At 41.7% G+C, this 16,065-nt stretch overlaps 1 protein-coding gene across 1 annotated transcript in view; it reads right to left on the reverse strand.

The window, feature by feature from the left end:
* Positions 1 to 879: 879 nt before the first annotated feature.
* Positions 880 to 16,065, reverse strand: part of LOC109472814 (arylsulfatase B-like) — a 19,040-nt gene continuing 3,854 nt past the window's right edge. The window contains exons 3-7 of the mRNA XM_019772676.1: positions 7,302 to 7,413; positions 4,859 to 4,960; positions 4,670 to 4,733; positions 1,532 to 1,629; positions 880 to 1,020 (exon numbers count right to left, since the gene is read on the reverse strand). Of these exons, the coding sequence (XP_019628235.1) occupies positions 880 to 1,020; positions 1,532 to 1,629; positions 4,670 to 4,733; positions 4,859 to 4,960; positions 7,302 to 7,413 (517 nt within the window). The remainder of the gene's footprint in view (positions 1,021 to 1,531; positions 1,630 to 4,669; positions 4,734 to 4,858; positions 4,961 to 7,301; positions 7,414 to 16,065) is intronic.

Consider the following 16,065-nt stretch of genomic DNA (forward strand, 5'->3'; position numbering starts at 1 on the left):
TTGATAATCGATGGCAAAGTGTTAATCTGGGAATGTTATCTCAATTTGTGATGCTCCTTAGAACATTCAGGGAAACAGCTCAATTTAACAGGGCGTCCACCAAATCTGATATTGGAATCTGATCTACAACTCCAGACTATGCAAGCTTATCATAAAGCAAATTAGTCAAACCTGATAGCTCCCTGTTTTGTAGGGAAGGTGTCGTCAATGTTGTAGACGAACTCCGTACTTGGGGAGGGCTTTCCTGACACGAGGGTGTCCAGCTGACTTACGCCATCTATACCGGAGTCTTCAAACAGACAAACAGAAACGGAAGATTGGTATTTTCAAAATCAATAGACAGTTCTGCCATAATTTGTAGCCAGAGTAATGATATTGTAACATTGCATATTTTAGCAGAATATTATGCGAACCTTGTGTAAATTTGCTTTCATCATCTTTAAGGGACAAAGTATCACGTCAGATCTGAAATAGCCATAATTGAAAACTAGGGAAAGAGAATGATCTAAGAATGAAAGATTTAGATATTTAAAGCGACTGCGCTGTAAACCCTGAATGTGGTACCTGCAGTTCCGCCGGCGGCCGCAAGGATCGTTGGGAACCAGTCCACTGCATGGATCATCCTATAATTTATAGAAACAAATATTGCTGCGAAATATTGGTCACGTTCCCCTGAGAAGTATACTAATTCATAATAAAAATTTAGACAAAAAGAAAGATGTTTTAATCATCTCCATGAATTGCAACAAAAGTTCTCCTCTGATAGTCTTCTCTCCAGAACTACTACTGTGCCTTTGAAAATTGCTTTAAAAGAGTTATGTCGAATGGTATTTTAATAATACTTGAATTCCAAATACTACTACTACTATGAATATGAACTCACTTGTTGCTGGTGTAGCCTGTTTTCTGCAGCATGCTGCCATGTACGAAGGCTGCCGCCCTGGTGCCCCCCTCCCACAGGGTGATTTTCCCACCACGGAGAGAGAAGTTATTTCCACTGAAAAGTGGCCAACCACCATTCTGTTGGGAACAAACATTTAAAACAAAAGTCATCTTAAAAAGAAGCAAAGTTATAAAATAAATGTTATCAAAATGTATGGATGACTTTCTGTTTGGGTTGAGGTATGTCACGACTATTTCATTTCAGAGGCCAAAAATTAAGTTCGTGCTGTCGCACTAAGTACTACACAATCGCCGGCCATTTCGAATACTAGTATGTAATGAAACTGATATTCATGCACTTCCCATGATGCCTAGTAAAAAGGATCACGGATGACGTATGACCACCCCCCTCCCCCTTCCTCGATGTAATATTTCCAACAAGTTCTATCGACAAACTGGTCAACTATACTGTTTTGAATTATTAAGTAAAAAGCGCATGCCATAACTGCCTTTTTGTTAAGAGAAAATGACTTACTTCTATCGTTCTACCTTCTACCGAAGACTCTCCTACTCCCACGGTCGCATTACGTATATCTTTACCAGGCATTATGGGAAGTGTGAAATTCATGAATGCATGAAACCGCCTTACGTCAGCTGTGAAGATGAGGAGGGTGTTGTCCCACAGCCCCGCCCTTTTCATTGCCATGGTAACGTTACCGATGCCTTCGTCCATGGCGCTGACCATACCTGTGGACACATTTTAAAACGAAAGGGCAATTAACTAGTCCTGCGGCGCCCAACAATTAGCTGTGATGCACATGGTGGTGTGTTACGCCGAAGGGCGGTTATACCAGCTATACCGATACAGATACATGCAGTATCAGACATATATAGCACCCTGTATAGGTAAGCACGTCGGCAGAAGGTACTGCGGCTGCGCAAAACCCGTAATGCATTGTGCATAGGACTTCAGAAGAACGTCTCATATAAGGTTGTATTTGCTCATATAAGCTTAACATTCCGACATTAGTTTTCAAATGTCGGAAAAATATCGTCTGCAACAGGCAAAATTCTGATGCAGCGTTGACCAAAAATCCAACGAAAATCCAGGGTTCTGCGCAGGCGCAGTATGTTCTGCCGACGTGCTGTATAGGTACGATTTGGGGGCTATTTCTAGTGCAACGCATCACACCGCAGCGAAACGCAACGAATGCAGAAGTAACTATGCCACTGGAGGAACAAAAGTCATGACAAGAGTTAAGACATTCCTATCCGGGGGTTAAAATCATCTTTATTTCAATATACAAATATATACAAGATGACTCGTTGAAGTACACCTAGGCCAGCCCTTTATCTCATTATAATTAAGAGGAGGGCGCAAGGTAAGTAAAATGTAACAAGTGTGCATCGGACATTAAACTTTTCGATTAAAATTGTTTTCTACACATACATTTCATTCATACGTATACTTACAAACAATTTTTTCTAGAACTTAAAGGTTAAAAGAAAAGAATCAAGCCTGTTGCATCAAATTTATCTTTTACAAAAGAATAGCCCTGAGGTACTTTCCCAACCCTGTGTGTTTCTAGCGCAGTATATGGCATAAGATGCACAAAGTGCGCACTTCCCCAGTCTACTTTTAAGGTGTCTGACTTCACGGTCCTTATGACTGACTAGGCAGAGTGACTTCAGTTTCGCAGTGTTCTCACTGTTAATCCATCCTCTACTTCCGACTTCAACTGTAACGAGTGTAGCTCTGTACCCACTATGTACGTTTATGTCATTAATCAGTCCTTCGTACTTGGCAGACTTTCTGTCCTCAGCGTGCTGTGCATTCTGTTCATACGGAACGGTAAGTTCGATCAAGGTCAGCTTCCGTTGTACAGGATCCTGAAGTGTGATATCAGGTACCAGCGAAGTCGGCAGTATGTCCGGAGGGATTGTAGTGTGTGTGCCTCCTTCCAGGTAGTCTGGGTTCAGGTCACACCTGATTGTGACCTCTGGGTTAGATTCTGCATACCATAGCTTGAGGGTGCTGACTAGTTCCATGAGGACACTGTTGTGTCGCCAGGTAAACCTGTCCTTGAGTGCTACCGGGCACATGTTAAGGACGTGACGCAAAGTCTGCCGTCCCTTGCAGAGTGGGCACTTCGGTGAGAGTACTTTCCCCCAGCGGACCAGGTTATCACCTGTTGGCAGCCAGTTTAACATGCCATTTAGGGCGAATTCAAATACCCCCCGGGGAGTGTTGCACAAAGCACTTTTCCACGCCAGGTTAGACTGTTCTTGTTCGACTAGTTCTGCCCAGTTCCCCTGTACTTGGAGTGACCTGCATTTTTCTTCTATTTTCATGTCCTCCTCTTTGCGTAGATGAGACTTTACTTTTTGACACACCCTTTCCTTTATATGCTGGGGGTTTGTCTGGGTTTCATGAGGCTCCGCGCCCATGGTTGCGGTCAAGGCATCTTCCACAAGGGCGTGGCAGGCCACTGTACCTGTAGTTTTTGACTTAAGCGCTGTTTCTCTCTGTACTTTAGCCTCAAGTGCATTTTTGACTCTGTGGTCACCTACTGTCATCGCTGAGGCGATAACGCTGGCGTGTTGCTGTAGGTATAACTGTTCCACTGAGGTGAGGCCTAGGCCTTGGTTGTGGTACAATATCCCAGGATTAGCTGATCGCATCATGTTAGCCCACTTCTTCAGGTACTGGGTAACACTACGGTTTAGTTCGAGGAGGTGTGTCCGTGAGATGTCATGTACTGTGAGAAGATATCTGATAGCGCCTTGCACATAAACTCTGTAGATCTCACATTTGTATTCACCTCGGATGGGAGACGCGTCTATGTTCATAATGATACCCTTGTTTTCTTCCGTTCCTATAATGGACTCCCTCAGGATGTTAGAGACCTGACCTGAGGAGCCACTAGCGGTGATGAATCCACCCAGAAACTTGAATGGAGTTGTCATGATGTTATCCATTGGGTGATTCCCGATTGTAAAGACCACATTCTTTGCAGACCCCCCACATATGCTAAGACTTTTGCACTTCTTGGGTTTTAGGGTAAGATGGATACTTCTAAGATGCCGATCCAGTGTATTGAGGATCCGTTGCATGGACCTTGATCTGCATATGGTTAGTGCCAGATCGTCAGCGAACGCAAAAGTCGCATGTGTTTTGTTTTTCATTACGTAGCCATGGGCTTCTTCGGTACGCAGGTATTCCAGGGGCAGGTTAATAACAGGTAAGAAGATCGCCACTGACAGCGTGTCACCTTGGAATGTGCCGACCTTCAGCTGGAACGGGTCTGACGAGAAGCCTGGACATCTCACCTGGGCGGTGAGGTTACTGTAGAATACCTTCACGTAATCACATATCTGTTGTGGTATTTGGTATCTCTGCAGTGACAGCTGGATGAGGTAATGGGGGACGGACCCGAATGCATTTTGCAGATCAAGCCACGCCACATGTACTGTTTTTTATGATGACCTTGCGTCTTTGATGAGTTCGTTTAAAACAAAGGAATGTTCGACACAGCCCGACACGCCCGTGAGAAACCCCTTCTGTACTTCGCTGTCAACAAAGCCGTTTTTGACCAGGTAGTCAATGATACGCCCCCCTATGATGGAGTGAAACAGCTTGGCGATTGTACTAATCAGGGAAATCAGTCTGAAGGGAAATCATCTTTTCGAGCATTTTTCAACTGCGATGACCTTTTAGCTATATACGTAAATATGGTAATATGTACATGTTCGTAATGTAAACAGGGATTTTTAGATACAGACATACCTAGAAAAATTCTCCTGCTTTCATTTTGAATGTTGGAGTACATGTCTTCAAACCGTTTCAGAACCTGCAAAAGAAGGTGAAAAGAGATTTAAAGTGGATTTAAGTTGCTAAGCAAACACTAAGGGCTAGACAGAGATGTCAGACGTAAAAATGTTGACGAAAATGGCTGGTATTAACAATGGTACTTACCTGTAAAGGCTCGTGCACATTTTGAAAGGGCAGGTACAGGAAAAGTGGCAAGCTCAGGGGATTCTTCTCAATAATGTCAACAATACGTTCTGTAAAGAAATACTGTAAAATAGACAACACATTTCAGTGAGAAACTAAGATTCAAATCATTAAGCAAAACATCAAGTAAGCAGCGAAAGACAGGATATGAAATATCCAAGTGGTCATTTATTCACATTAATAATCACCCGCTTGCATCACTCAGGTGCTGATACATGCACGCTGACTGTAGACATCTCTCTAGACAGTATCTTGTATTCATGTTCTTGTATCATGTTCATTCACATTCGATTCGTTGCAACACCTAAATATAATACGCGGCATCGGGTTCTTCTTATACTGTTTAAGTGAAAATAAAGAGGAAAGTTTTGAGCAGTTTAAACTAAAAAAAAAATCGAAAAGTTGAAGTTATACTATGTGGTCATCATATCATCATGATCACCATTACATGCTCAAAATGAATTATTTCTAATCTCCCAATAGTGCATCGTAGGCCTCCCTCTAAAAAAAGCAATACTATTTAGGAAGGAGGACGATGGTGACAAACAGACGTTACTTACGGTGCTGTCAGGGGGGGAAATGATACTATCCCATCATCCTTTGCAATACACATCCCACAACACGTGTCCCAGATGGCTGACTGTCAGCACCAGGCATATACATGTAGTCCTGTCATGTTTCCTTTAAAAGTGCAGCAATGGCAACAATTTGACCAGTAATTTTTGGTTCTTTGAATTATCAAAGGACTCAAGTAGTGTATGAGGCTATCTGACTTTTGTAACTTATGTACAACTTCTTACATTGTGTCTTAAACATTTATGCAAATATTTGCTTCAAAAATGGTGCTCAAACTTCACCAAACTAAAGTGCTTTTCTACAAACTCTGTTGATTGGTGATATTATACATCTTGTGCATCAGAAAACCCCAAATGCACCAAAAAGCACCCATGAGAAACAGAAGAAAATATTATATTTGATATGATTTATGTAATAATCATCAACAAATGCAACCTTCTTTAAAATTTTTTCAAAGGCATGTATCAAAAAAAATGAAAAAAAAAACGACCTGGGGGTATTGGCCCACTCAACCTCCATGCCAAATTTCAAGTCAATTTGGCTGAATGATGGCAGAGTTGAATCCCTTTGACTGTTTGGAGGAGGAGGAGAAACATGAGAGAACACAATATATTTCATCCTTATATCATACCCGGGCCGCGATAACGTTCGATAACGGGTTCCAGACCGGGCCGTACTTTACGGTACGGCCCGGTCCGGAACCCGTTATCGAACGCTTCCATGGCTTCCATAAAACGATTCGAACGCGTGTCGCCCTAGCCGCGTGCGCCCCTTTCGAAAATTCGAATACAGAATCCGGACGTTGGAATTGATGTTGTTGCATTTTAGGGTTCAGTGGCACCAACTTTTGGCTCATCTTACATTGAAGGGCGTGTTTTCTTGGGTGGGTATGACATAAATAAAATACAACACGGTGTATTCCGCATCCGCGGCCCTCGGTCCCGGCCCTCCCGCGAGTCGGATCGTCCTCCGGCCTGCGGCCGTCGGGCGATCCGACCCGCGGTCGGGCCGATACCTCGGGCGATACGGAATACCCCGTGTTGTATTCTATATATACCATGGTATGGACTGAAATATAATTACACTAAATATGATTGCACTGTATTCCGTAAAATGTCACTGTATATTTTGGCACCCCTGATAAAGAGACTGTTCTCTTTTTACACATCCAGTTATTATAATTACAGCGGTAAAGCTGCTATTAAAATTTACAGGAATCGGCAGGCTTCGCAAATAAAGTACGCATGTACAATGTGGCGAATTTAAGGCCTTAAATAAGCTTTACAGTTACCCACAGAGCATCATACTGTGACTTGGCTCATTAGCTAAGTTTGCCATATATATTTACTTTTTTCATCCTATCCTGTATATTATGAAGTTTGAAATATGATATTTCAAAATTTTGGTTATCGTTACGTGTTTACTTAGTAAGTGTATATGTATGTATGTATGTATGTAAGTGTAGCCTAGGAAGATTGATGTTGCGTTACCGGTTTCATTCCTAAAAAAGATAGGGTCTTTACGTACGGGATTTTCTTTTTATAAGTATTTTGAATTTCGCCAAAGATGGTCCAACAAATAGAGAACAATGTGTCATGACAATATTTCACAATTCGTTTCACTTTTTTTAAGAAAAAAAAATGCCTCTGAAAGTACGTCGAATTGCGTTTTTTTATAATTTATGGGGTTTAAAATTCACATATCAGATCGAAAATCTTATAGCGTAACCAGCAGTCGATAAAAACGTCTCTGGTCGGCGCGGTTTTTGTTAGGATCGGTCGGGGAAAACGGAAGAACAACATGTTTTCTAGGTCGAAGTGGCACTTACGAACAGTATGCTTGTAGTAGTCATATCATCCTGCCCATTGTAGAAGCCATAGAAAGAGTCAAACCCGCGATAGGTGGGAGTGTAGTTCCAGTTGCAGAAACCAAGATGCCACCTGCATTGAAAAAATACATTTACTTTGTTGTGGATTCGTTTTGGCAGGGTTGGAAAAAGTGTAGCTAGAACAATGGGAAGAAAATAAGACTGTCAAGAATTGTAGCAATTGTGTCTACTAGTACTTAGACTGACGTCCTAGGTCTTTTTCGTCCTGCCATACTACACCTTGTGGCGTACTTCTAAGGGTTTGCAAGCACAAGATTATGGAAGACTTAAAAAAGAAGCGTTTAAAATGTGAGCACTACTGATGTCTTTTTTCTTACCATTTTCGCTACATGTCGCTAGATGTCACTGTTGATATGTCAACCTGCTGTGTACTACGTTTATACACTTTCTATTGCGGTGCTATACTTCAAGATCATAGTTACATTATTCTTATATGGTAGCAAATCTGCCAACAAAAGCCTCAAATTGTCTTAATCAAACAATAGCTTTATTTAATTATACGCACATTATGTTGATTTAACATAGCAATATGCTATTTACTTAAAGATCGCAAGATGTAGCTTTTAACACGGCGGTAATCAGCATATAGGTAATATCCCGGATGTAGAACGTAATACTGCCAGATAATTATCTTCACGCGATACAAGATATCAACAATTAGAAGGGTATTAGAAAGCAGTATACCTTAAAACACTACGGGAAAGACAATCAATGGATAATTGTGGTTCGGCCGGCTGTTAAACAGATAATCATACTGAGTAAAAAAGCGAGAAGTTGACCACTCTGTATTAGCTCAGTAACTAGAACACTTTGTATTAGCCTAGTATAGTACCTTTGTATGTTCCTTATGTATGTATGTCTAAGTCAAGTAGTGTATCTTCTGTCTTTTCTACATACGTTTGTTATGTGTCTGTTAAGTCTTGACCTGTACCTAGCCCGTCGTGACATGGATGTACAATAAAGGTATTTCATTTCATTATCTAACAAGCCCACTACATTCAGACCACGGTAGGCTCCGGCCAGGCATCCCCACGGTGCTGAGAGCACTATCCGCCCGCCCAGGTACATACGGACGCGCCGGGGCCCGGGTATTTTACGGATCGGTTTCGATTAGTTCGCCTCTACATTACTGCAAGAATCATTAGAAAGGAAGTATGAAGTGTGTCAGAAAAGACCTGTGCTGTATATATATACGTATTTCAGTCCATCTGGGCCACGGAAACGCGTTGGTGCCCCACAAAACGTCTGCTTGGAGATTAGCCATCACACCTGAACAACAGGCACAGCAGTCTTCAGTCGTCCATCTTGATCCAATTGACAGAAAAGGGGGCTTTGTTTCGGACGCTACATGCCATCACACCTGAACAATAGGCAGCTGCAAATAATGAGAGGTGAAAAATTGCTATCGGACAAAAGTCGCTTCTTCCCTTCTCTTCTCCATTTGACGTCTTCAGGCTAGTCGTTCATCATGATCCGATTGACAGAAAAGGGGGCGTTGTTTCGGACGCCACCATCACACCAGGTCAACAGGACACAACAAGATACAAACAAGAAAAAAAATCAACGCTTGCTTTTGGACAAAAACATTAAAGTCATGCGATCTCCTTTCATTTGTTTTTCTTGACTTAGCCAGTTGGACTTAGCTTGTTCCCCTCTCTCTCAAAGACGTACACCAGTTTCGTGCAAGGCCGAGTTTATGGCTTACCGGCAATGCTTGCCAATCAGTTTCTATATTCTTTGGAGTATTTTAGCGTATTGCCTTCATCCGTTTCATTTCTTTAAAACAATTAGCTCTCAGTGTGGGAGGGGGGAACAGTTTTCTACATGCTTTTTGTTATATTGGAGGAAATACCATGCTTTCAAACAATCCAATATTCACATGCAATTTTTCCTTATATCGGAGCTATTTTGGATTCATAGATTTGCAAGTGCATTGAAAACATAGAATTTTGTCACCAATACGAGAATTTATTGGGAACTATGGGCCAACGAAAGGGGATATAAGTTCTTAAAGAATGCTAAAACTAGTGGTAAAAGTGGCGAAGGCCTGATAAATGTACTTAAATGTGTATGGCAAAGGCAAAACTCCTGTTGCACTGGAAAGCTAGGAGGGTCCAGCTAATTTCCACACAGACACACACACACACACACACACACAAACAGCACACACAGACACACACACAGCACACACACACAAACACACACACACACACACACAAACAGCACACACACACAGACACACACACAGCACACACACACAAACAGCACACACACACGGACACACACGCACACAGACACACACACACACATATTGACACAGAGAGAAACAACATCGGGACTTTAATTAGTTCTTCAGTGGATGTCATCCATAAAATTAGGTAGGTATGGCCTTACAGAAAACCGCAAAGATTACTACTGTACCGACCAACTAGCCAAACGCATCACTGCTCCTCGAAATGACTCTAATCACTTCTTCACACTGTATAAATGATAGGATTTTAGTCCTCACCAATGTAATTGTTCTGTTATGTATCCGTCCGCCTCTAGCCCTCCGTTTCAGCAAGCAAATTGGAACGTATCTAGTATGAAAAGTGATATGAAGTAATACCGCAGGTCCAATTGAATATTGTGTTAAAAGTATCCAAATAGAAGGGATTTTTTCACCACCGCAAATTAGGACCCAGGACTGCTCACACCCTGGGGCACTGAGCAATTATGGATACTGGGAATCGGTCCAAGTGATAGACAGGTTGTCATGATTCTTTGCAAGATGTCTTCCTACGATGTTTTTGTCCTTATGCCAAATCAAACTGGTGAACTGATCTAAATTGACCAAATTCGGAAAGCTCAGATTCTACCTGTTCTCTCTTATCCCAAAAGTCGCCAAACTAACAGACTGGACCCAAATATTGGAGAAAAGAAAACGTTTCAATGATGTTAATACGTTTCATGTTGGTTTCTGTGCTGCGCCACTAATCCATGACGTTATTCCTTGAGTTTGCAGTTCGGCTGATTTGACTTGATACCTTTCCTCCTTTTGTGTTTTATCAAACATCATACAGAGTACAAAACACCGGGTGGATAACTCTAGCAAATTGCTAATTTTAGTCTCACCAGCGACCAAAATAAGAAACAAATAGCATAACACCAGATGGGTGTTCCCAAATACAGAGCTCGAGGTAGCAATATGTAAAATGAAATTATTTTCGTTACAGTGTAAGGTTATTTGTTTAAACATGGCGACGTTGGCGATCTCTCCCCGCTCTGGCTAATCTCAGGTCGCAGAGAGAGCGCGGCGTGAGCAACAAACAAAATGACCTACTTTAAAAAAAAGTACCTGATGCCACCATGTTTACTTTTACTACTCAGTATTTCTCTGCTGTGTCCAATGACTCTTCTTACAAAAAGTCTGTGGGGCAGTAGTTAGCTACACACTGAAAACGCCTACTTGCAATGCCATGAAGGTGCTAGAATAAAACTACGCCAAAATATCCATATTAATTATCGTCAGTCCCTTTGCAAGTGCAAAAATGAATGGACTCCCCAAAGTCTTGTACATAAATGACTAGCCTAAGTCCCATTCAATATGGGCGGCACTCTCACAGCGCTCTTTGTCTGCGACCTGACATTGGCCGGAGCGCAGAAGATTGGCCAAGGTCGTCATGGGAGGGCAAAGGGAGCGCAATGAGAGGGCCATGTGAGACGACACCGCGGTGACTGTTTTCAACCGGCTCGTATCGTCGCCGTGAGCTCGCCGAGGACGGCGATCCAACAAAAAACGCAGAGAAAGAGCAATGAAAGCGTACAGAGAGTAGAGGAAGCGCCATAAGAGCGCACAATGGTCTAAACATTAATTCATTTTTCAAACATGGTGACGTCGGCGATCTCTCTCCGCTCTGGCTAATCTCAGGTCGCAGAGAGAGCGCGGCGTGAGCAACAAAATGACCTACTTAAAAAGAAAAGTTCCTGATGCCACCATGTTTAATTTTACCACTTAGTATTTCTCTGCTGTCTCTACTTTCAGGAATTTAATGTAGTTTTGACCACTTGTTGTATGTCCCTTGGTGTTCAATGATTGTGTACCTAAACCGGCATTATAACTGTACTTGAACTATTTGTTCTGATATAATGGATGACAGCACCATGTTTCAGCTGATAACAAATAGTCTGAACATGTTTCATTGTACAGTAGGGAGTACAGACTCATAAATGTTGCAAAAGGCCAGCATGCCACGGCATGTTGTTAAAGTAGTTATAAACAACCGCATAGTCTCAATGCCAGCCTTCTATTCCTAAGGTAGAGGCTGGACTTTTACCTTTTTTTTTTAATTCACCCGCTCGCTTAAGTTTTGGTGTTTCTGCCATCCATTGAATTAAGTAGGTGAGGCCGCAAGACTACTACTGTACCGACCAATTATCCATACGCATCACTGCTCCTCGAAATGACTATGATTACTTCTTGACACCGTTTAACGGGTTATAGTTCTCACCAATGTAATTGTTCTGTTATGTATCCGTCCGTCTGTGTACTTTTTAGCCTCTACTCCTCCATTACAGCAAACAAATTGGACCGTGTCTAGTATGAAAACTGAGATAGTATTCATAAGGTAATACCGCAGGTCCAATTCAATATTGTGTTAGAAGTATCCAAATAGAAGGGATTTTTTCACCACCGCAAATTAGGACCCAGGACTGCTCACACCCTGGGGCACTGAGCAATTATGGATACTGGGAATCGGTCCAAGTAATAGACAGGTTGTCATGATTCTTTGCAAGACGTCTTCCCATGATATTTTTGTCCTTATGCCAAATCAAACTGGTGAACTGATCTAAATTGACCAAATTCGGAAAGCTCAGATTCTACCTGTTCTTTCTTATCCCAAAAGTCGCCAAACTAACAGACTGGACCCAAATCTTCGAGAAAAGAAAAGGTTTTAATGATGTTAATAAGTTTTATGTTTTACGTCAGTGCCCTGATGCCTAATCTGAGTTCGTGAGGACAGTTAAAAGGACTTGGTTGCAATCAGCTTTGACATATGACTTGTTAAAGGTCTCCTTCTATCTCAACTGAATTTTTTGTCAACATCTGGACTACTGTACTACCATGCCGATGGAGCTTGGGGCAGTAGTCTTTCTCTGTCAGTTAGCAATTATAGATACTGGTAATCAGCCCAAGTGATGGATAGATTATCATGATTTTTGCAAGGTGTCTTCCCACGATGTTTTTGTCCTTATGCCAAATCAAATTTGATCTAAGTTGACCAAACTGGGAAAGCCTTTCCTATTCTTTCTTATCCGGAAAGTTTCCAAACTACAAAACTAGACCAAAATATTCGAGAAAAGAATAGTTTCAATGATGTTATTTAATACGTTTCATGTTGGGTTCTGTGCTGCGCCACGTGCACTCAACCGTGACGTTATTCCTTGAGTTTGCAGTTCGGCTGATTTGAATTGATACTTTTTCAGACCCAACACTTATCAGACTTGTTACCTACTGACACCACGTCAGAACTAAACACGGCCTGATGTTTGTGCGGAAATAAAAAAATAAGGCACGAAAAGCAAACACATGGAGAGCGATACACACCATCATTACAGGTGTAAGGTACTTAAGTCATTATATTGGAATGCGCCTTAGGCTGGGGATTTAAAATGGGTGTTTGATACCTGCAACACAATACAACAGGTAATTACTAAATTCCAGAAGACAACTTCTGCGCCAACCAATCAGGAGTACCAATTGTGCTCATCTGCATAAGTTCAGTACGAAAGAGTATAAATTTGCTTCCCGTCTCTGTATTTTCATCAATCCATTCTGATATCTTCAGACGAGTTATCTGACGAGCCAAGGACTTACCTAAGGTATGTACTAAGTTACTCTACCGGCTAAACCTATCGGTGTGGTGTCTTTGCATGTGTTAACATTATTTAGATTTATTTCTGGGGATCCCTCTTTATCTTCGCTACCCGGGAGGTGCAAGGTAGACTCCCTGACTTGTGGATTTGCAAGCTCTCTTCGCGCTACCTCAGAAAGTCTGGCTAACAAAATTGTGTGCTATTCTGCGTTTGGAGACATACTTAAGAAGCATGACAACCTCTCCTGAAATACATTGCCAACTGATTACCAGTATTCCTAACTGCTACGTGAGATAATTGCTGCCACAAGCAACAAAATACTACGGTAGAACTGCTGGTACATGTATGAAGTGTGCCATAGCTAACTGCATTGACATGACAAAAATTGAGGTATTCAAAAACTCGTATTTTCCCCAGAACTCCACAGACCACTCGCTTCCCATGGTGGGACCAAGATTGTCCAATCGTATACAAGGCACGGCACGCCACAAAGATTGAGGATCGCCGTCTTTAAATTTTTCAATAATCATGACTCTTAAATTCCCCTCAGTTGAAGCTGCACCATGAAGCTGTTTGTCTGCACGCTGCTTGTGACGATTGTTGTCGTCGCCATGCTGGCTGACGAGGCCGAGGCTTTCGGGCCGAGGAGGCGTTCGGGTTCTGCAAAGTTAACCAGCAGCTTGAAAGGTACGTTTGGACTTCGCTGAGTTTTTCCACAATCGAATGGGGTCGCTTTAACTTTGTTTTGCTTGTGCCTAGCTTTATTTCATCTGTTAAGGCCAGGATTCATAAAAAAATCAATGAGAGCTGACTATTGCAGGCTGTCCATTGTCAAAAAGTAATCTGGACTAATTAGAAGCTATACACCCTTATATTGGCATCCACATGATGCAAGTTTCTACTTTTCTTCTTAGCATGTTTCTATATATAGCCGATACCTTTTCAGTTATATATTTATATACTTTACATTATGAATACAATGATAACATATTATCTGTAAAGCGCCTGCAGAGATGTACAGAATTGAAGCGTGACAGCTATATGTCTGCACACATACGCATGAGAATCTCATATCTGCATTTCTTTGCCCATCCTTCCAGCGGCTGAGCTGAGGGAGGTTGTGGAAGAGGCAAGGTCGCTCCTAGATGACCTGAAGGAGACTGAGCAGCTGGAAGCACGGGAGTTTGAAGACCAGGAAGACTGTAAGAAATCTCACTTTTTGCTCTTTTTTCTTGTAAGGCCACACCGACTTGTATTTGTGGATGACATTTGTCGCGCTCATTGATTTTCGTCCTGTTCTCAGACAACAACAACAACAACAAAAAAACGAATCACGTCCTCCGAGGTTCTGGCCTGGCTCTGGTCTGGGTTGTCCATGGTAGTTAGCGACAATGAATCCGATGGTAACTCTGGAGGATGGCACCCAGGCTACCGAAGCTCCACGAGCTCAGTACATATATATACAGTGCCGATTCATAAATTCCGCAAAATGCCAGCATGTGCCGGCTTGTCTTATACGTCAATATGTTCTGCTGCGAGTTCACACGGTGTGGCCTAAGACTCCAGTCTCTCCTTGTTCATTTTAATTAACAAATGCAAGTTACTTGATTTACTGTTACCGTACATTTGGGTCCACATGTACACATTTTAGGATGACTGTTATATGTATTAACAGATTAATGAGTACATTTATTAATATTATTATAATCATTAAACTTTAAATGTTCGTTACTGCAAAGGTTTTACAAGACTGGGATATAATACTTGCTAATTATATCTATATCTTTTTACAGTCGCCAAGAAGCGCCGCTAACTCCTGTAACCTGCAGCCTACCAGACGAACGGAGTGCCCAGTGGCGTCAAAACGACAGGACTGGAGGCTAGCTATAAAGGTTGATGAATAAAATCGTGTAAACGCAGTGTCTTGTTATGGTCCTTATTCATAGATACAGGGTTGTTCTTTTATGCTTTGATGCTGAGTTTTTCGTTGTGCAGTGTACCGTATTTCTCGCAACTTGTAATATTACTTGCCTTAGACAACATACCAATATAAAACCAACGACTTTTTATTATAAGGACAGCAAGGATATACTGTGTACACGGTGTCTATTCAATAAAACCGACTGGAGAAAACGTGAATGAAATGGTCGCTGTTTTTGTATTTACATTCATTTAGTGAACAGCAGAGACAGTTTCATCATTTTTCTATAATTCATAAGTCAGAATAAAGCCAATACAGCAATAAAACCCAATACACCTACATGTGTATGTGACTACAGTACATGGAGCTATACAGGCTAGGTATATGCAGACACCAGAAATACCTGCACAGCCCCCATTTTACCTGCACTCATCTACATATGCAGGTAGTATTTACAGCACCGAATCAGCTATGCCATAGGAAGCGTTGATCAGAACATGTAAAGTGTACTGTCGTGACCTGCTACCATGTACATGTAACTTGGGGCGCTAATTTGTATTGTAAAAAGCTCGCGAATCTCAGATACTGGGAGTCAGTCCAAAGGATAGCAAGGTTGTCGTCAATCTTTGCAAGATGCGTTTCAATGCACGTTTAGAAGGAATCCTACACGTATCTCACGATTTTGTTCTGATACTTAAACAGGCTGGTGAAATGGACAAACTTTCACCAAAACTGGAAAAGATCAGACCCGTTTTCGGTGATTTGTTTTGATGTTAACTTTTCTACACAGACCGAAGCTTCTTGCCATATGACATGTATGTTTTGACAAAAATTATAAGAACGTCTGATGAGTCAATCTCCTGTTATTGGCCAGCCTACACACAAGTATTCTGTGTTTTTTTCTGCTCATTTTCCTCGTGTGAAATC

This window comes from Branchiostoma belcheri, unplaced genomic scaffold (assembly GCF_001625305.1).
Source record: "Branchiostoma belcheri isolate BF01 breed outbred unplaced genomic scaffold, Haploidv18h27 scaffold284, whole genome shotgun sequence".
NCBI classification, from domain to species: Eukaryota; Metazoa; Chordata; class Leptocardii; order Amphioxiformes; family Branchiostomatidae; genus Branchiostoma; species Branchiostoma belcheri.